The 21,813-nt window shown below is 34.6% G+C and overlaps 2 protein-coding genes across 2 annotated transcripts; one reads left to right on the top strand and one right to left on the bottom strand.

Annotated features, from left to right (window-relative positions):
• Positions 1-60: 60 nt before the first annotated feature.
• LOC111460311 (9-cis-epoxycarotenoid dioxygenase NCED6, chloroplastic) lies at positions 61-1,809 on the bottom strand. Its single transcript, XM_023103513.1, has one exon. It carries the CDS (start codon positions 1,784-1,786, stop codon positions 83-85), a length of 1,704 nt encoding a protein of 567 aa, XP_022959281.1. The 5' UTR covers positions 1,787-1,809; the 3' UTR covers positions 61-82.
• Positions 1,810-9,140: 7,331 nt separating this feature from the next.
• Positions 9,141-13,423, top strand: LOC111460312 (probable pectate lyase 1). Its single transcript, XM_023103514.1, has 5 exons — positions 9,141-9,358; positions 10,594-10,677; positions 11,052-11,694; positions 11,770-12,012; positions 12,639-13,423. The coding sequence occupies exons 1-5, from the start codon at positions 9,255-9,257 to the stop codon at positions 12,858-12,860; spliced, it is 1,296 nt and encodes a 431-aa protein (XP_022959282.1). The 5' UTR covers positions 9,141-9,254; the 3' UTR covers positions 12,861-13,423.
• The last annotated feature ends 8,390 nt before the right edge of the window (positions 13,424-21,813 follow it).

The following is a 21,813-nucleotide window of genomic DNA, read 5'->3' as shown; positions in this document are numbered from 1 at the left end:
CAAAAAAAAAAAAAAAAAAAAAAACCCAAAAATAGAATCTACAAATTAATTAATTTACAGAAAACAAGCAGAAAAAAAAAATCTAGTTCGGAGCTTGACCCTTCAACTCTTCTTCACTGACAAACGTGCCGTGAAATCCGTAAGGAACCCTCGCCGGAAGTCTCACCGCCGCCACTTCCATCATCTCTGCCGCCTTCACCACCACCAACTCCGATCTCTCCCGCTTCTCGTCTCTTACAAACCCTACAACATACCCTCCATCCTCATTCTCATCTTCGCCGGAATTACCATTTTCCGAAACGTAAAACGGTTCGCCGCCGTACCGACCGTCGCCATATAGAAACTTCTTCACTTTTCTAGTTTCTAAATCTACCTTCGCAATGCCGGAGCACTTCGGCCACGGCTCTGCTATCGCCATGTAAACGAATCGGGTCCTCCGCCCTACCAACTTCCGGTTCACCTGACCCGCTTCCAAATTCATACCCGACCCGAAAACCCGACGGGTCGCCTTTCGGTTCCTCATGTCCATCCGGATTTCCGTCAGCTCAATTGTCAACGCCTGGTCCCGGTCGTTGAAAATAGAATCCGGCGGGTTCATACACGACCCGACAGCAACGACGGTTTTCTCGCCGTTACTGCCCGTTTCCTCCCACGCATTCCATAAATGGAAGCAGAAACAATCCGGCACGTCAATCCAAACAATTCCGGTCTCGTCGACTCCGGATTTTGGTAGGATTCCGAACCGGGAAGTTTTGTTCGGGTCGAACACGACGGGCGACCCGCCCCGAACCATTTCGGATAACTTGAAAACCACCTGATGATCTGGTATCACGACGTGGTTTTCCGTTATCGCGAAATCGTGGATCATCGTCGGGTCACGAAGGGTGATATCCACGTCACGAACTTTTCTCCCCAACCGGTCGAACCGTAAATATTTCAAATACGGTTTTTTAATCATGTTGTAACTCAAACCGTGAAGATCACCTGAAACGGGATCCACTTTAGGATGAGCGATCATTGGACAGCTAATCTGACTGTTAAAGCTAAACCGTCCGATCGTTTCGAGATCTCCGCCATCTCTAATTAAGACGTGATACGGTAGATCATCTTCGGATAAAGCTAATAATCGACCGTTGAAATAAACCAAACCGGCGTTGGCGACACCTGTCCCTTTCGAGCTATCGATTAACCCAATCCCGGCCCGAGCTAAAAAGATTGCGAGCCTAGCCAGTCCTTGGTGACCATGAAGCTCGCCGATCGGCTTGGGGAAAACCGGTCGGCCCAAAGCGACTTCCTGCTCGAGCCGGCTTGTACGAGTGAACCGGCAGCTGTAACTAGCTTCGTTACCTCCGTGAAATGTAACGGCATGGATCATTCCATCACCATCAAACAAGTGGTGCCCACCTATGGGTGCATGCATGGGATTAGCGCCGTTTCGTAAATAAACGCCACGTAAGCATGCAGGTAAATTTCCGATGATTTCAAGGTCGTGGCGAACGGGACACTCGGGAACCGGAGAGAAATTACCCGAAATTTGAACCGCCGGGTCAACCGTTTTCGGCAATTTATCAACGATCAGCGACGACTCAACAGCGTCCAGCAGCGACGCCGCCAAATTCTGAAATGGGTTGAGCCGACGCGGAAGCGGAGACAACACCACTTTGGGCGGCGGCGGCGGCGGCGACGGCGGTGGCAGAGTGAGTAATTTTAGTTTCCTAATTGGAGGGGTTTCGACGGTGGAGGAGCTCCGGCAAAGTGGCAGCGGCGACTGTAAAGAGATTTGCATGACCGTAATTGTAAATTGGAAGAAAAGGAAAAAAATTGTGAGTTGAAACGGGATTCGAAGTCCGGATTTTATATAAGCACCGAAAATGGAGGTTGAAGGAGGCACGTGGAAGATTTGACACGTGGGAGCTGGAAATGGGGATGATAATTGGGGCAAAAAATTTTATAAAATAAAATAAAGAGCAACGAATGAGCTAAAGTAAGTGTCAATGGTCAATTCATAATTTTTTTTTTAATAATTTTTAATAATTTTAATTTTGAAAAGTTTTAATTTGAGAATTATTGGGTTAGTTCATGTGTGTTTGGACATGGAGTGGGGCTGTTCTTGTCCTTGATCCCATGTGGAATTTATGGTAATTTTTAGGTTCAAAATGATGCAATAATATTCCCTAAAAGTAGCCCATTTTCCAATAAGGGTAAATGAATACGTCATATTATCTCTCGTTTATATGCCCAAATTGTACCGGATAAACTCTCATTAGTACTGCACGTGTTTCGACTCTAAATTTCTCGATTTAGAATATAGAAGTGACCTAAAAAAAGGTAAACTCTGATGCTTAAATTAAAGAATTGACTCGAAAATTGATGAAAACGAGTTGCGCCGAGTTTCATTTGGACTTATTGTGGTTGGGTTTTTGGCGTAGTTAGTAGGAAAGATTCCCTACAATTTGGTTGGTGTGGGTAATTGGGGTGAAATAAGGTGGGGAAAGAAAACAAGGATCAAGTACCAATATAATCGTAAGTTCGTTGTTTAGGGGCCTTTCGCAACGGAGGGGCTGAGGGGGATGGCCACAGCATTGGAAAATGAGTGTCTCAAAATAAACAAATAATGCTCCTAACTATAATATTCAAATTTTTAATAATCCACGTCTCTATTTTAGTAGAGTTTTACAATGACATGTTTTGATCATCTTTCGCGCGCTAAATGATGACATAAGCATAACATAAGCGCCAAATTTGGACATTTCACGACCCTCCAAACAATGCCATTCCAAAGGAGAAGGGCATGTGGAGCTCTTTCGTTGGAGACGAAAAAAAATCTATACTTAGTTCCTTCCTATTTTGACACATAAACGTTCAATTGATTTAAAATATTCGACCAACGGAATAATTATTTTTTAATTTAAGAATATCATACAAAATTTAAAATTTTAAGAGTGAAGAGGTTTTTTTATAATTAAATTAATTATTATTACGATTAATAAAGGCAAGTTAGTGTGTAGATATATATATATATATATATAAAAGAAATAGCACTTGCAAACTTTCCTTAGAGACCTATCCACGTGGGACTCCACGTGGGCAGAGAGGACAAGTTTGGGCAGCCATTTGACCCCTAACTTCTCGTCTATTGACTTTTTCTAGCTCCCGCAGGTGGGGGTCACGAGGGTTTGCAGTTTTTACATTTCAACACGTGGCGATAATACAAACCCGCTTCACACGTGTCATTTTTCCCACCCTCCCTCCCACGTGCACTTCCATACCCCCACATCCCCGTTCCCTGACATTTTCTTTTTCTTAATTTTTTTTTAATTTACTTAAAAGTTTTTGTTCTTTTCCCCCCGTGGGCCCCACTACCCAACAAGCTTTGGTGTTGGTGTTCCTTGTCAGTTGTCCGTATTAACATTATCAAATTTCCGATTTTGGTGTTTTTATTACGTCATCATTTCGGACCACTAAATATCATTTCCTTTTTCCTTTTTCTTCCACCAGGTGTCTTCTTTTTTTTTTTTTTTTACAATTTTTTTAAATTAACAAAATAATATTTAATTTTATATTATATCTAAAGAAATACCGTAAACTTTTTAAAAAATAACGATAAATTATTTTTCTTGTCTTTTTTTTTATTAATTTAAGTTTTTTTTTGTAAAAAATAATAAATTATTTGTCATCGTGGGCTGTTTCTGACCGTAGGTTAATTGGTTCATTGGGCCAGGACCCTGAAATGAATGGCCCAATCTTGAGTAATGGGCCTTTCGTGGGCTTTTTTGTGGCTGGTTGTTGACTTGTATTGGGCCACATGTAGTACGGCCCAAATAACCGTTTGGGAATATGGGACTTACTTGACATTTGCAAGATTATTTAGGAGTTTTAATGTAAAGCATTAATATTATCTTTGAAATAAATAATTCCCCTCATTTTTTATTGAGAAAATTTCAAATAAACATTTAAATGTTGGGATGAAAGAACGATTCGGCGACAATGAGAACTGAGAGCTTTCGATAACAGCAATGGGTCGAAGAAGGAGAGACTAACATAATGGATAAAGCCATAAATCTCGACCATCATAGTTATTTTTATCGTACTTTTGTTAATACAAAAAGTGGACCCATCCCGACCTTAACCTAATGGATAAAGCCATAAATTATTTTTGCATAACAAATCGCCCCATCATTACATAACATGCCATCAAATAAAATTAAATGTCGTAAAATTAATAAATTAAATATGGGTAACGCTCGAATAATTGAGAAAACTTTATATTATAGTGATTAATGATGTTCATGTGCATCATTAATTGGTCATTGACTATGGAAATGGACTACAAATAAGGAGTTATCAACTGTAGCTGCATGAAGTTTCATTATGAAGTGAGCTGAATTTAATGAACACACATTACCCTTTTACTTATAATAATTGCACTTTAAAATCTTAATTTTCAAGTAAATAAAGTTAGTTGCAGCTCAAAAGTCAATCTCTTCTCCGTTAAACTACATGTCTGGTTTGTATAGTTTTAGCAAAGTTTCAATTTAGTCCTTATAATTTTAAAATTTTCAATTTCAACCCCTATAATTTATAAATCTTCTGTTCCTCTCGAACCATCGTGGGTCAGCCTATCTAGCCAACTTATTTGTGTGGAAGAAGTTAGACCCTGAATTTTAAATATGAGTTAGCTAAGTGGGTATAATACAGATAGATTTACAGACAAATTATGAGATTTAGACTGATCGTAGAAGTAAGTTGAAATTATTCTTAAATTCATTAAGATATGTGTTCGAGTATCATACTAAAATATAAATAAATAAATAAATATGAGACGAAATGAAACGTATAATTAAAGAAGAATATTAAAATTAAAAAGACAAAAGAAGAAGAATAATATTATAGAAATATAAGAAATTTAGAGAGGGATTAGAAGGAATTAGCATAATATAAAGGGTTTAAAGTAAAAAATAAATAGTTTTGACTTTACTTTTTGTAAAATATATTAGTCAAACTTACCTATCAATATAATTTTATTAAAAAAAAACATAAATTAAGGTATAAAAATTACTAATAAAAAAATTAATGATCCGAATATTAAAATTCGATTTTTTAATTAAAATTTTTGTTTAAATTTGACATATTATTAAGTAAACGATTTTTATAATAAAAAAAAAGTCGTAATAAACGGTGGCAGATACCAATGTACAATATATATATATATTTTAAATTAATTTACTTTTATCACATGTTAATCACTAACATTAATAAAATAAAATAAAAAAAACAAGAATATTCTTTCCGTTAGATTAATTCCGTTGCTACAGTAGGACCCACTTTTGCCACGCTGTCATTCTCGGTAAGAAATCGTATAATTTGGATTTGAGTTAACGGCTTTGACAACGGCAAGAAAGTTCCGTCCCTTAAAACTAAATTCATGCATAATAAATATATATTTTTAATAAAATTTAGAAAATAATATGTTTTTAAATTAAGATGATTTAATATGAATTTTAAAAAAGATTAAATTTATTCCACTTTAAATTATTCCTTCCATAATTTAAGATTGTATTATATGAACTTTAGAAACCTTAATTTATTCAACTTTTATTATTATTATTATTTTTGTTATATATATATTTAGCTCTTATGACCATCCAGTACTCGTCTTAGCTAATGGGTATGGTTCTAATACATGATAATACCGACACAATTAAACACATGTTTTGAAAGACATCTTCTGAAAGGACGAGCGGTAAAATATCATGTTTAAGATTGAAATTGTTGCTTTTTTAGGGTTTCGAACTAAAACTTATATATTTGAAAGCTTTGAGCTCGAAATATTTATGCTAAAAGAAATAACGTCAGTTTGTGAAGATAGTTTTCTCGAACATTCATCTGTATGAAAAATAAAGAATAAAATAGAATTTCGGAATATTTTCTGTCCCCAACATTATCCATAATCGATCTCCAAGTTGCTTCTGCGTCAAGGCATTAAATATTTTTTTTTTTTTTTTTTTAATGACAGTTTTTTCTGTAGGGCCCGCTTGATCAAGTAACCCACCAATAATAAGACGGTTAAAAGGAAAGAGAATGAAAAACGGAGGTAACAATCCCCTGTGGGTGTCACACGGTGAGCAGCGAATTCCGGACCGTCAGATTAGATGATTCTTGCATGATTTATTTTGGTAAGTGTAAGAAGTCAATGGGAAAATGTTGGGAGGTGGGGCCCAAGGAAATCAAACGGTCTCAGAAATGTAGAAGATGATGATGTTGGGTGGACCTTATTGTAGAGGATGATGAGGGTAAAATTGTAAATACACTTGGGAGAGAGAAATATAGTTGGTTTAGGGTTTACGGGAGGCGTGAGAATATTGTTATGATGGGTGGCAGTTGGCCGATGCATGGTAACATTATCGTGCCCGCGAAAATAATAATAATAATAAAAAACAAAAATTCCATTATATATATATATAATGGAATTTATTAGCATTATTTATTTAATTTTATTTAATAAAATTTTTACAAAATAAAAAATATAGCTAAACTAAATTTGATTTATAATCGAGATCGAGGTTGATTTATCTCTTTTGTAACCATTCAAGCCCACCGCTAGCAAATATTACATGTTTTAGTTTGTTACATATCGTCGTTAGCCTCACGATTTTAAAACACGTCTATTAGAGAGAGGTCTCTAAGCATTTATAAAAAATGTTTACTTCCCCTCTCCCATCGATGTAGGATCTCACAATCCAACCCTCTTGAGAGCCCAACGTCTTCGCTGGTACGCTGCCGGTGTCTGACTCTGATATTATTTGTAACAAATCAACTCTACCATTAACAAATGTTATCCTCTTTATTCTATTATCTATCGTCGTCCGCCTCACGATTTTGTTGATTGGTTAACCGTAAGAGTTAGATTTAAATACTTTTTCATACTTTAAAACTAAAATGATCACAAAATAAACACAATTTTAGAGATTAAAACTTTATTTTGAAAAAAAAATTAAATTAAATTTAAAAATGTTTTTTTATACATAATTTCCGTTTGAAACTATATTTAAAATCGTATCAAAATTTTAATAATGTTCTTATTAAAATCTTATACTAATTTTAAAAAAATTAATATTGTTATCATCTTATCCACAACTACAAGTTTAATCAAACAAATCTGTCATTAATTAGCCATTGATCACTTATTAACAATGATTACTATTTGCAATTGTCAAAATCTATTATTTTAATTTTTAGTCGCGAGAGAAATCATTATCCAAATTAAATTATCCATAATATAAAAAACTATATATATATATATATTATGTTTTATAGTGAAATAAATAATTAATGGCGGTTAAAAAAAACTTGAATTTATAATCAAATTCTAAAAATAAAATTTTAAAATAAGATGCACGTGGGTGAAGAGAAAACATGTTGGAATGACTCGTGTTGGTTTGTGAAGATAATGTTCACTTTTAAAAGCGAGGGAATGCCGGGTTAGCTACAATTTTAAAGATTTGTATGAGATTTGACTTTATCTGAACTAAATAATTTTATATTTGTTATAGGCAGATTAAAAATAAAATTGAAAATTCACGGACATATTAGATATTTTTAAATAATTAAAAAAAAAGTTTATATGTTTAGATGTTATAATTGAGTGAACGATTAGGCTTAAAAAACACTCACCTTTTCCACTATCATAGCCAGAATTGAGGAATGAGAGATTTAAAATTTAATTTAATTTTAAGATGGAACCTAAAAAAAAACAAGAAAAAGGGAAAAAGATAATTTAACAGGCTGTCACCTAATGCTCCACACCCACCAGGCTGATCCACCAAATCAAGAGCCGTGATTGGTGCCTGTGACTGTGATTCACACGCCCAAGCAACCACAAAAATTTAATTAAATAATTTAATCACTTTATTATATATATTTACTGACCGCGAAATCAGCTGAAAACCGTGACATCTGTCTCCGGCGACCGTATTCCGTACCTTCCATTCCACGTCTTCCCCTTCAGCTCCCGTCCGACGTGGCACCAGGTAAAGATAATCTCCATTTAATTTTAAATTAAATTAAATTAAATTAAATCATAACATATTAAAATTAAAATTTACATAAAAATACGTTTCGCCCATATTAATAATTAAGTAATTTCACTAATAATCATAAGTTTGACTTAAAAAATTCTTTTTTTTTTAATTAATTTTCTCTAAAATTTTACAAAATTACGTATCCTCTATAATTATTTAATATATAAAAAATTTTAAAACAATTTTTGGAGCAAAAATTTATTAAAAGGTTATGTTTATAACATTTATTTTAATTTAAAAATTTGATGAAATTAAAGTTAGTAAAAAAATTCATATAATTATAGTGCGTTCAACAGTAAATCGTAGACTTACTGTCGTGGTAAACAAAGGAGTAAAGTATTTTTTTCACTAAATTAACCTCAATAGGGAGATTGGTAAAGCGTCAAAGCCGTAAAAAGAATAGAAAAAAAGAAGTAAAAAAGAATTTTGAATTCCAATTGGAAAAGACTGATTTATTCCTAAATTCTCAGTTGAAAAAAACATGGGAATGAGGAAGGAGGGTTAAATTAGTCTTTTCGCTAATTATTCTATCAATTTATTAAAATTTTATTTATTTAATCTCTGTACTCTAAAAAAGTATATAAAATCTCAAATTTTCAAATCATGTTTATTATATCTCTTAATTTTTATTACATTTATAAAATTCGCTTAAAAATAATAATCTTTTTAAAAAACTTATTTTTATTTTTAAAATTTTGACAAGAAATAAATTATTCATTGTGCAATTTTATTTAAAAAAAATGTAAAATGCCTCCCCGGTTTTACTCGTTTTTATTGCATTTAAAATACGCTTTTATATACATAAAAAAGAAAAATAAAAAAGAAAAATTTGTGAATTATAGAGGATAGACTAGAATAAAGGATAATATATATGTATATATATACATATTATATATGTAACGGTGAGGTTTGTTGACGGCGTTAACGTCGGTTGAACGAATGTATGGGATTTGTTATCGTCTTCATATTTATCTGCGTTATATTTTTTTGCCGTTGGAGGTTTGTCTATAAAAGGTCCGTTTTGTCCAAAGCTTTCACTGACATCACCACTACTCGTTTCCCTCTGTTCTTCTGCTTCTTCTTCCTCTTCCGCATTCTCTTTCTATTTCTTTTCCTCTCAATTTCTCTCGCTACTTCGCTTCAGAGTTTGGCCGAGAGGGAGAGGGATCAGTAATGGCGGCACTTAGTAAGTGGTCTTCTCTGTCTCTGTTTGGCCTTGCAATGGTGTTCTTCGTAACAATCGCTGTGATTCGCAAGGGAGAGACGTCTGAAGTTAGGTAAGCTTTTCTATTCTCCCTTACATCTGTTTCTCTTGCAATCTCAATGCGATGTGTTCGATTTGGTAACTGATTCTAGCGACATTGTGTGAAATTTCTGGTTACGATTAGTGAATTCAAGATTCGTATACTGTGAATTACTTTCGATTTGGAGATTCTGAATGTTGATTTAGTGTTTTTCATATGATTTTGGATCAATGTAGTAATGTAGAATTGAACGAGATGTAGAAACTTCATTCCATTGCTTTAATGGTGTTCTTCAGTCTAGTACTTATTTAGGAAAAGAAATGAGGAATATAACAACAGAATCTCTGAATTTCGAAATGAACTGTAGCGGATTTGTTTCTTGTTCGTCTTTTCTGGATTTTACCGGACTGTGTTAGCGATAGAGTTTCAGAGCCTAGTAACTCATCAATGGCGGCTTGGGTCATTGTTCGTTTCATTAACTCGAGTAACGAAAAAGAGGCGAAAATCTGTACCGAATAAAACGATTTCAGCCGTGCGTTTTACTCATCTTGCTATAATCACTGCCGTTGGACTCTCATCGGATCCGTGTGGGGTGATAATCCAACTGTAGCTAACGATCTCAACCGTTGAGATCACGATCCTCGATCTGGACCGTTTGTTTCGTTAACAGTTATATTCCCCTTCGGATTCCTTCGCTGCAGTGAATAAAACACCACACACTGTTAGTTTATTTCCGTAATTACCCCAATAAAATCCTTTTAATTTCCCAAATTGTTTGATAAAGTTTCGGGGTATTTCAGTCATTTTATTCACAAGAATAAAAGGACAATTTCTTTTTTTCCCATTTTTCTTTTTCCCCCCTCTAATGCCGACCAATCGTTTCGCTTCAATTCTCTATCTGAACAAAAGCGCTTTTTCAAACGGTTTTCTTTCCTGTGACAGAACGACAGTACGGGCAGGGTGCGTGAGATCTCTTCCGCACCCACCTTGAGCGGCGAGCCATTAACTCTTCATTTTATTTTTCATTCCTCACGCGCCCTCTGATATTCCACGCGCCGTTACACTCGGAAACCTGTTGTGTTCACTAAATTAAGTTAAATCAATTTGATGAACATTGCCATCTATAAAAAATGATTTTTTTGATTTGGTTTTGTTTTTGGTAGAATTCAAATATTTTTAAATTACTATGATGGATTATTATGTTCAGAGAGAAGTATAAGATGAGATCTAAGTGGGTTTGTCACTCAATTGGGTGATTCTGTTTTCAGGGTGCAGAATGATGATATGGAGGAAGAACTCAACAATGAACATGCTGTGGATAATCCTGACGAGATTGCTGCCTCTGTTGAGATGTATGTCTTTTTCTTTCATTCCTTTTTGTTATCATTACATGTCTAATTCTTGCTTAAGTTGTTCATTATTAAAGAAATTAGTTGTTGTGAAATCTGGGTGGAATTGGATATTGTTCTTTTATTAGTTGTGGCTCTCGTGGTGTAATCAAGTAGATCACATGCGTTTTTGTCTGTATCATAAATTCATACAAGAAGAGTTTCTAGACGTTATAATGGAAAAAGTCTTTGTCTTGTTCTGTTTGTGTACTATTCATTTTCTTGTGCCCGTTGGGGTTAAAAATTAGTATGTTCTTCTCGAGATTTGTACTTTTATCTTGTGTTTCACAAGAACTTGAAGGAGATTGTTCATATGAAGATCCTTTTTGATGTGGCAGGAGCATCCGTAATAGCACTGAAAGGAGGAAGTTGGGATACTTCTCTTGTGGAACAGGCAATCCCATTGATGACTGCTGGCGTTGTGACTCAAATTGGCACCGAAACCGTAAACGTCTAGCTGAATGTGGCATCGGGTTCGGTCGGAATGCTATTGGTGGTCGTGACGGTCGTTTCTATGTCGTTACTGATTCGAGTGACCACGATCCAGTGAACCCGAAGCCAGGGACTCTTCGTCATGCTGTCATTCAAGAGAAACCTCTTTGGATTGTGTTCAAAAGAGACATGGTGATTCAATTGAAACAAGAACTCATCATGAACAGTTTCAAAACCATTGATGCTCGAGGAGTCAATGTACATATTGCCAATGGCGCTTGCATCACAATCCAGTTTGTGACTAACATCATTATCCATGGTCTTCACATCCATGATTGCAAGCCCACAGGGAATGCCATGGTGAGAAGCTCTCCAACTCATTTTGGGTGGAGAACCATGGCTGATGGAGATGCCATTTCCATCTTTGGATCCAGCCATATATGGATTGACCACAATTCGCTCTCTAATTGTGCTGATGGACTTATTGATGCCATTATGGGCTCAACCGCTATCACAATCTCCAACAACCACTTCACTCACCACAATGAGGTATGCTTCTTTTATTGCATTTATTGTATGAACTTAACGTTTTAAATAGATTTATCTCACGAAATTTGGTAACAGGTGATGCTTCTAGGGCATAGTGATTCCTACACAAAGGACAAGCAAATGCAAGTCACCATTGCTTATAACCATTTTGGCAAGGGGCTCATTCAAAGAATGCCAAGGTGTAGGCATGGCTATTTCCATGTGGTGAACAATGACTACACTCATTGGGAGATGTATGCCATTGGTGGTAGTGCCAACCCCACCATCAATAGTCAAGGCAACAGATATGCAGCTCCATCCAACCCTTTTGCCAAAGAGGTATACTCCTTTCAACGTTGATTTGGTGAGATTCTACCGTGGGATAGGAGAACGAAACATTCCTTGTAAGGGTGTGGAAATCGCTCCTTAGCATACTCGTTTTAAAACCTTGAGGGGAAGCCCAAAAAGGAAAAACTCAAAGAGGACAGTATCTGCTAGCGGTGAGCTTGTATTGTTACATATGGTATTAGAGCCACATACCGAGCGGTGTGCCAGTGAGGACGTTAGATCCCCAAGAGGGGGTGGATTGTGAGATCCCACATCAGTGGGAGAGGAGAAGATGTGAAAATCTCTCCCTAGCAGATGCGTTTTAAAACATTGAGGAGAATTCTAAAAGAGAGCTCAAATATGATAATATCTGCTAGCGGGTGGACTTGGACTGTTACAGATGATATTAGAGCCAGACGAGCGGTGTGCCAGCGAGGATGTTGGACCCTTAGGGGGTGGATTGTGAGATCCCACGTTAGTGGAGGAGAACGAAACATTCCTTTAAGGATACGTTTTAAAACTTGGAAAGAAAATCTAAAAAAGACAATATGTGCTAGCGTGGACTTAGGCCGTTACAAATTTAGATTATGAAATTAGTTATTGTAGCTCACAAATTAGTTCGATACAATCCAAAACAGGTGACTAAGCGAGTCGAAACGCTGGAGAGCAAATGGAAAGGCTGGAATTGGAGATCAGAAGGAGATATGTTACTAAACGGTGCATATTTCACCCCATCCGGCGCCGGAGCTTCAGCAAGCTATGCCAGAGCCTCAAGCTTAGGAGCCAAATCTGCTTCCATGGTAGGCTCCATCACTTCTTCTGCAGGTTCTCTCCCATGCCGCCGAGGCCATCCCTGCTAGAACTTCACCTCTCCATCATTTTAACTTCAACCCCAAATGTTAAAAAGCCATAGAACATAAAAGCCTTAAACTCCATGATTACACATTCATTTTTTTCCTTCAAACCCATCATTCCACCATTGTTGTTCATCTGTTGGTTCGCTCAACCTCGGCCTGCTTCAGCTGAAAAGAGAACGCCGCCGTGTTAGGTAGTAGGGGGCAGGTGCAGAAGCGTTGTTCTTCTTCTTCTTCCTCCTCCTCCTCTGTTCTTCACCAACTTAACCCATCTTCCCATCTCTGTCAGTCATTCTGTGATGTCACCCTATGTTTGTTGAGTCCATGAGAGAGAGAGAGAGAGAGAGACAGCTTAAAGAAGATCATAAAAGTTAGCAGTGATGTTATTATGTTTTTGTCAGTTTTCTTGGCCTTTTCTCTCCTTTACTTAGTGGGCAATGTTAAGTTTTGGTTACAGTTGGTTTGTTTATATACTCATTATTGTGCCCTCTCCATTTGTTTGTGATCTGCCAGCATTTTTATTATATAGCATGTGCTTTGTAGGGCCTAAACTGCCCCTTTTCCCCAAATTCTCATTATGCTTTCTAAGTTACACCCAATAAGATTATCAAAGCTCATTATGATGAACATGAACGCTCACTTTTTAGAGATTCGTTTTAATTTTTTTAATTTCAAAAACCATAAAGTACTTTGAAACAATATGAACGTTTTTTTTTTAGGTTCAAACTTCAAATTCTCGTCTTGTAACTGTTAGTAAATATTGTTCGGCTCGTTAGCTATTAGCCTCATGGTTTTAAAACGTGCTAATATGGAGAAATTTTCACACCTTTATAAGGCCATCATTCTCCTCTCCAATTGAGGTGGGATCTCACAATTCATTTATTTTGGGAGCCTGGTGTCACGGTCATGCTCATCCAAGGCGTGCTGCCCATGGCCGCATGCCCATGACAAGCCAAACCCTTTATGTCTTTTCATATTCGAGTATTTTACTTTTGTATTTCTAGGAAGTATAACGTTTTAGAAATACCATGTCTACATGTCAGACATGAAATGTCTCAGAATGTACTATAGGGGGATACGACTAATTGTCAACTCCTCCCTGCCCAAGGTACTGTGAGCTGTTGTTATTTCTCTCTTACTTGCTTATATAACGTCTCTTTCAAAAATCTCTCTCTACCCTCGTTTTCTAAAACCTTCTCTTAAAACTGAGGCTAGAGGCTCGAGCATACGTCGCTTGGACGTAGGCGACGCAAGAACGAATTGGCTTAGCTCACTTGTCGTTGGAAAGTGAGTGCCGCACAATCGCAAGTCCACTACCATCAAAAGTGCGATTGTGACACCTGGTGTCTTCGTTGGCACACCATCTCACAATCCATCTCCCTTGGAAGTCTAGCGTTCTCATTGGCACACTGCTCCAACCGATGTGGGATCTCACAATTCATCCCCCTTGGGGGCCTAGCGTCTTTGTTGACATACTACTCGATATTTGACTGTAATTCTATTTGTAACAACCTAAGCCTACCGCTAGCAGATATTGTCTGTTTTGACCTGTTACATATCGTCAGCCTTACGATTTTAAAACGCATCTACCCGAAAGGGTTTCCATATCTTTATAAGAAATGATTTGTTCCCTCTTCGACTAACGTGCGATCTCACACGTATACTTCAAATGCATTAAAAATAGAATTTTAGTGTTGTTTTCATAATTATTTGGAAACTGGGAATAAATGCTTTTAAAAACATAATGTTATTGTATTATATTGAATCAAAATTATTTATTTTAAAAATCTGATTATTTATATTTATCTAAATATAAATTTATAAAATTTTATTTTAAAAAATATAACTTCCAAACAACCTCTTAGCTGGAGAGAAAGCATTAAAGAGAGAAACAGAATGTCACGTGCTTGGTAATAGAAAGATAATGGTTTGGCACGTGACACATGCTTCATTCAGAAGTTTTGTCTTCCCCTTTCCATCATTAATATGGATGAAAATAATACATTTTTTCTTTCAATAATTTTGATATTAATTAATATAATATAATATAATAATTCTTCGTGTTATTTATTTATTTTTTATTTTCAAAACTACTTGAAGAGTTATTATTAAAGGAAAAGAAAATATTATTAAAAATAATTAGTTAATATATTAAAAAAAATGTCACACCTTATATAATTTTTAATATTTCAAAGGCTAAATTCATAAAAATAATCAATTTAAAATATATAAACCACATGATTCTCGTTTTTTCCAAAATGTTGTTTTTAGGTCTGGTCTGGTTCCGATAAATATGATGTTAAATGGGCCAACCAACTGAAGCCCACACCGGGCTACTTTCTTTCGGACATGAGCACATATTTGAGCTTGTAGGCCCAATATTTTACGAAAAGCCCAAAACCCATTTATAAACGTTGATTCAATATTTAATCAAATATCCAATTTAAACATAGTTCAACCGATTAAAAATTTTTCTTGGAGTGCGATAAAATTTTGCCTTCTAATTTTATATCTTGTGTTAGCAATCAGTCACGAGCTAGTTGTTGTTGTTATTATTATTAGTATTGGTTTTTTTTGTCTTTAGACTTAAAAATAAATGTTTTATAGATAAATAAATATACAAAATAAAGGAAAAAAAAGAGGATATTTTTGGGGTGGAGGGCCCTCCAAACTGCGCCGTTTTGACCTTTTTCTTTTTTGGCTTCTTCTTATAAATCAAATGGTTTTAAAAAATAAATAAAATAAATTAGGTTTTCATTATATCATAGAAAAATTAATGAAATATAATAAAAATATTATTAACATAGATATAATATTAATAATAAGAAATTTAACGTATTTTTTTAAAATTATTTTTTTAATTAATTTATGTATTCTCGTGTCACATATTATTATTATTTATTTTATATGAATGTTTTAAAAAATAAGTATGGAGATTTATTTATTGATATAAATAAATAAAGAATGCATACATCATATTCATAATTTCATATTTTACCAACTCTTGTCCATAGCTCACTCTCTTTCTATTTGTTTTTATATTCACCTAATTATACCTTTATATTACATTTTTCTAATTCATCTTTCTTGCTTATAATTTTTCTTAAATATTTTTTTTAGTTCGTTAATTATATATGTTTAAATCAATTGAACTATGCTCAAGTTGATAAAAAAAATGTTATATTACCACTAAAAATAGTAACGATAAAAATTCTCGAAAAGAATCTCGTGAATCAAGCTGAATATTGTATATTTAAGTTGCACGTTGAGCTATGTTCGGATTAAAAGAAATGGAATTTTATTAGTAAGGGTAAGTCTTTAAATGCATAAGAATGAGAATTGAAATAGATTGAGTTGAGTCGGGTTGAGACATTTCTTAGAATCAGCTCAATTATTTAGATTGGAAATTTTTTCAACCAACTTGATCATTAAATACTTGGGTTAGGTTTGTTTAGATTATTCGAGTTTATAGAGAAATCACTGAACCGAAGTGAATCAATAAATTTGAGTTCGTCCAATTCAAGACAAATTAATTTTAGAGAAATCTATGAACTAACAAACCCATAAAAATTTCATTCATTTGAATCCAACCCAATTCAAATAAGTTGATAATTCAATCCAAACCGTACAGATTGAGTTGAACTGATCGATTTTTTTTTCGGAATCATAAGATTTTTTTGAATACCCTAATTAAAAGAGTATATGTGAGATCCCATATCAGTCCATAACAGATGCATTTTAAAACCATAAGGTTGACTAGATATATAACGGACCAAAGCGAACAATATATGCTAGCGGTGGGCACGAGCTGTTACAAATGGTATCAGAGTCAAAACACCGAGCGGTATGCCAACGAGGAAGCTGGACTATCAAGGGAGTGGATTGTGCGATCTCGGTAAGATTAATAGTGTCGTAATTGGTCTGTTTTTGTTTTGAAATTGAAATATTTTTGTTAAAAATGATTCTCTTAGTCACGTGGTTAGCCTCAAAATGTGGGATGTGTTCTTGTTGTTGTCCAAAGCTACCATTACTACTCATAATTTATTAACAAAACCCTTTATTTTTTAGGCCATTTGCTTTTTCTTCTTTTGATATTGTTTAATATTGCACCCCATATACATCAAATGATTCTTCCCTTCATCTCTATTGCCACCTCTACTCTTTCTTTATTTCCCGTCCACACTCGGAAGGATTTGAATTTGTTTCCTTCGAGAAATTTAATATATTTTTAACGATCATTAGCTGATATCAACGTTGTTCTACCATAATTGATATGAATTCTTTTCATTCAGGTCGAAGATGAACGAACACCTGGATTGACTGAAGTCCTTGGTGCATCCGACTAAGACATCTTAACCCTAATGATCTCTCTAACACATAGTTGGAGGGAATGTGTGGAAGCGTGTCTTTGATGTCTGATCGAGAGAGTGCTCCCGAATGATCTAAATTGAAAAATGATCATCTTTAACCTAAAGTCGAAAAGGTCGAGCACGATGAATAACTATTGAGCCATAAGTTTTTCAGATTGGAGAATTTTAAATTTTGGGTTGGTTGGGTTGGCAAACGGAAAAACGAGATAGAGTTCACAACCTAACTCAACTCGAGTTAAGTTGAGTTGGGTTGTCGGGTTTTTTTTAATATTTAAAAAAACCTACTAATCCATAATATATGTTTCACGAATGACTAAAATCTCACGAAATTCAAATATTAAATAAATTTTATTTTTCAATTATTGGAAGAAATAAATCATATTATATAAAGTAGAAAATTTAAAAAGTAGATATTAAATAAATAAAGAAAAAGAAGACCAAGACTTTATTATAATATAAATAATACAGATTCCTCCTAAAAGTCTCAATTCTTCTACGACTTCAATTGGATTAAATAAATAAATAAATAAATAAATAACCCTTTAATGCATATGAAGCTTATCGATTCCCAATGTTTATGATTATTATTATTATTTATTATTTATTATTATATAATATAACTCTGCATTTTGTCTATTTTTAAATAACATTATCGAATATTAAAAATGTATTCCGACAAGGCTTAAATTTGTAGAACATAAATCGTACGTTTCTGTTGGTTTGTTTTAATTTAATTATTATTTATGACAATTATAGAAATTATGGGTTTTCATTAAAATTAATGATAAAATTCAATTAATTATTTTTTAATTTTTATAAATTATTTAATACATATATGAGATCTCGCATTCGTTGAAAAGGGGAACGAAACATTCTTTATAAGAGTGTGAAAACCTCTCTCTAGTCAACATGTTTTTAAATCGTGAGACTGACGACAGTACGTAATGGGCCAAAACGGACAAAGATAAACATTAGCTGGTCTCCAAGGGAGTGGAATTGTGAGATCCCACATTGGTTGAAAAGAGGGATGCAACATTCCTTATAAGAGCTAAGAGCGTGAAAACCTCTCCTTAATAGATGTGTTTTAAAATTGTTAGGCTGATGACGATACGTAATGGACCAAAACAGACAATTATATCCTGATCATATATGGATTGAATGTGGTAAGCATAAGGTGTTTTCGTGTAGCTAGGCTTTGTTCGAAACAATGTATCGAGCTTTTTCTTATTCGAACGGATCTTACACGAAAATAGGACAATCATATCAGGATTTTTCATGATCATTTTTCTTTATCCCTTATTTACTCATGTATCTTTTATTTACTCGGGCGTCATGAAAATACGAGAATTTATTAAGAAAAAACGAGTAAATATAGTGTTACAAGTAAGGTAAAATGATTATTAACACAACACATTATTTTACTGTCTGATTTTACAGTACAATTAATTAATGTTGGTAAAAGGTGGAAAGAGCATCCGATGAGGTAAAAAGCTGGTCAATTTAGGGTTAAGGAAAGTCATAAATTGTGTTCAGACCAGAGTGGTCGGATCCACATGTCTGAATCTTATGTCTCTGTCGACATTTTTCCTTTTCAAGCAGCCATTATTCACATTTCACAACCCTAACATCATCAAATATTTTCTGATTTTGGTACATTTTCATGAATTTATAAGTACTGTTGTGTTCCATCACCCGTTACGAAAAGTGTGAGGAAGATCCGGGTGGTGACAACCGTGACGATTTCGTTGACTTTGGTGGTGAGAAATTTGAGCTTGATTAAAATACAAACGAGAAACATGAAAAAAAAAACGTTGATGGATAGAGCGACACCCATTAATTGAATTAATCATAGATAACATTGTCGGCCTTGTTCATAGTCTTACGAAGGCTGAAGGCGACACCAATGCCATGACAGAAGGGGATAGATATTCTATCGAGGAAGATTTGGAACGTCCTTTGCCTACTACGGATGGAGAGCAAATAGACTTAAGGCCAACGAGAAATAAAAAGAACAATAAACCAATAGTGAGACCAATTCGAGAACGAGAGTATTATCCATTAATAAATGAAAAAGGCAACATAGAAGATAAAAAGTTGACAAAAGCCCTAGACTCGAGATTGAAAATCACTTTAGGGTTAAAATTGATACAACCAACCAAGTGTAAAGTAAAAATCGGACGTTTTTTTTTCCTTCTTACGAACCTTCTTGTCCTATACTAGAATATGCATCCAATATTGTGTCAGAATGGTATTGCCTACTGATCCATGCCATTCTTTAGTCTACATAACCTGTCTCCGCACCACAGCTTGGTTCCTTTCTCTAAACTTAAACTAAGACCGAGAGAGCACACCCCAATTGGACCTTACTCGTCTTTTGACAGTCGTTATCCTAGATTCTTTTTTTTCCATATGTCGGAGTTGGGGTCTACTTAAAAGGTTGCTTACTTACCAAGCCATCCTGACTTCATTCCTTCCCTTCGTTAACTCGGTAAAGCAATTTCATTACCGGAACTTATTCGATGAATGGCTTCACAATTTGTGATACATGTGCAATCAAAGGGAATTCATCTTCTTTATCAATCATTTGCAAATGCCCTTTTTTAGGGCAAAGTAGAGAAGGCTCTTCTTTTCCCAACCCTAGCTAGGGACCCTACCTTTAATTATTTGAAACTCAAGTCGCTCTCCACTATGAATGAAGAATAAAGGGCTTTGCTCTCTTACCCATTCTTCAACTCAAAAGGACATTGGAGATGAAATGACATTCAAATTTTATGTCCTTTAGTCTTGAGAAACAACCTCCTTAGGTGAGCTAGCCAAAATTAGACCCGTTAACTGTTCTCGATCAAACCCTAGTCTCGATTAAAGTATAACCAAACAAAACGGTCAAACCCTAGTCTCGATCTCTCCTTATACCCTCCTACTGGTAAGATATTATCACTCTCGAACGTAATATTTAGGGTAGGTAATCAAACTCTTTTGAATTGGATCCGATACATGCATGAGTTTTAAGTGTGTTTAATTAGTCACAACTTTCAAAACCCTAACTGGGTTTTTGAAATTTTATGTCTATTTTGTGGGATATCATTAAGAATTAGAAATTTGTATTTTTTCGGATGATCCGTCGTACTGGAGACAGCTGATGGAGAGCTTGTAACTTATGGTCATTCCTTAGCTCATAAGTTTTTAATTTTGTGTCCTATAGATCACTAACGTTCGACACATTTATGTAAAGCTCAAGGAGTCCAGCTTAGAGATTTTCGACACATTTATGTAAAGCTCGAGGAGTTCAGCTCAGAGATTTTCTAGACACGCTGCACATTAATAAAATCTTCTCTCATTGTCACGAAATTTATTCCTTTTCCGAACTTCGGAAATTCAAATCTCCACCCGAGATTGCCCCAATCATTAGGGTTTAGGGTTTGTTTAGGTGTAAATAATTTTGTAAAATTATGATGAATTTAAAAAGATAAGATGTATTGGGAAGCAACGGCTAAGTTTGTCATGTGGGTTGTGCAGAGGGCGCGTGAACTAATCTACCAAACCATTTGGATGATATTTTAAGCATAAATTAATATTAATCAAAGTTTTTGTGCACAAAATATTCAGAAATTAAATATTATTTTAATGCAAAAGAAGCAATTTTATAAGATAAAGTTTTATATATTTTTTTTATTTAATACTTTTTTGATTAATATGAGAGAGGGTGGTGGCTGGTGGTGGTGATGGTGCTGCTGCACCTTCGCCGATCTCAAGACATTGGAGTTTTAAACAATTTGCTTATTATTAATTAATTAATTACTTAATTAATTTTCTCCACTTAAATATTTTAATTTCTTTTCTATGCCACTATTATTTTTATTTTTTTAATTTTAATTTTAGAGGAATATATGTTTTAGAATTTGCCGTTTAATCCCACTTCGAGTAAATAAGGAGTACATAAATATACAACGATCTCGAGTGAACGAAAGTGATTATAAAGATATAAAGATTAAAAATATTTAAAAGAATTAGAGATGTTCATCTTTAGCCACACGATTAATTCTTGTTTAAACTGGGAACGGAAGATAGAGTAGGGTGAAATTATATTCCCGTTCTCTATCCTGCCCTTGACCTTACCAAATCTCCACCCTACCTATCTCATCGTGTGTGTGTGTCTATATATATATATAAAAGTGGTGAAAATTTCAATCGTGTAAAAAGAATTGATAGTCACTATCTAAACCCATAATATATAGTTTTTTTTTGGTAGCGATTAAGACTAAAAAGATTAATATTAGCATGCGAGGATATTGTTGACTCTTTGAGACATTATATATAATACTATTGTCACAATCACACTTTTTTTTGGCAACAGACTTTGTGATTGCATAGCACTCACTCCCAACATCGAGTGAGTCAAGCCAATTTGGATTTATGTTATCTACGGTTGAACCATGTATGCTCAAGTCTCTATCCCCGTTTTGAGATGGTTTTAGAATACGAGGCATAGAGATTCTTGAAAGCGAGTTTGAAAGTAAGAATGAGAGAAGACTTGAAAGCAACTTTATACAAATATAAGCGAAAGACAAAAAAAAAAAAAAAAAAAAAAA

Source organism: Cucurbita moschata, unplaced genomic scaffold (genome assembly GCF_002738365.1).
Source record: "Cucurbita moschata cultivar Rifu unplaced genomic scaffold, Cmos_1.0 Cmo_Scf00023, whole genome shotgun sequence".
Classification (NCBI taxonomy): domain Eukaryota; kingdom Viridiplantae; phylum Streptophyta; class Magnoliopsida; order Cucurbitales; family Cucurbitaceae; genus Cucurbita; species Cucurbita moschata.
This window is presented reverse-complemented; position numbering and strand designations above follow the sequence as displayed.

Coding starts and splice junctions, on each gene's coding strand:
- LOC111460311 (XM_023103513.1), bottom strand. CDS start 1,786: ATGCAAATCTCTTTACAGTCGCCGCTGCCACTTTGCCGGAGCTCCTCC.
- LOC111460312 (XM_023103514.1), top strand. CDS start 9,255: ATGGCGGCACTTAGTAAGTGGTCTTCTCTGTCTCTGTTTGGCCTTGCA. Junction 11,695..11,769: donor ACTTCACTCACCACAATGAG/GTATGCTTCTTT, acceptor ATTTGGTAACAG/GTGATGCTTCTAGGGCATAG. Junction 12,013..12,638: donor CCAACCCTTTTGCCAAAGAG/GTATACTCCTTT, acceptor AATCCAAAACAG/GTGACTAAGCGAGTCGAAAC.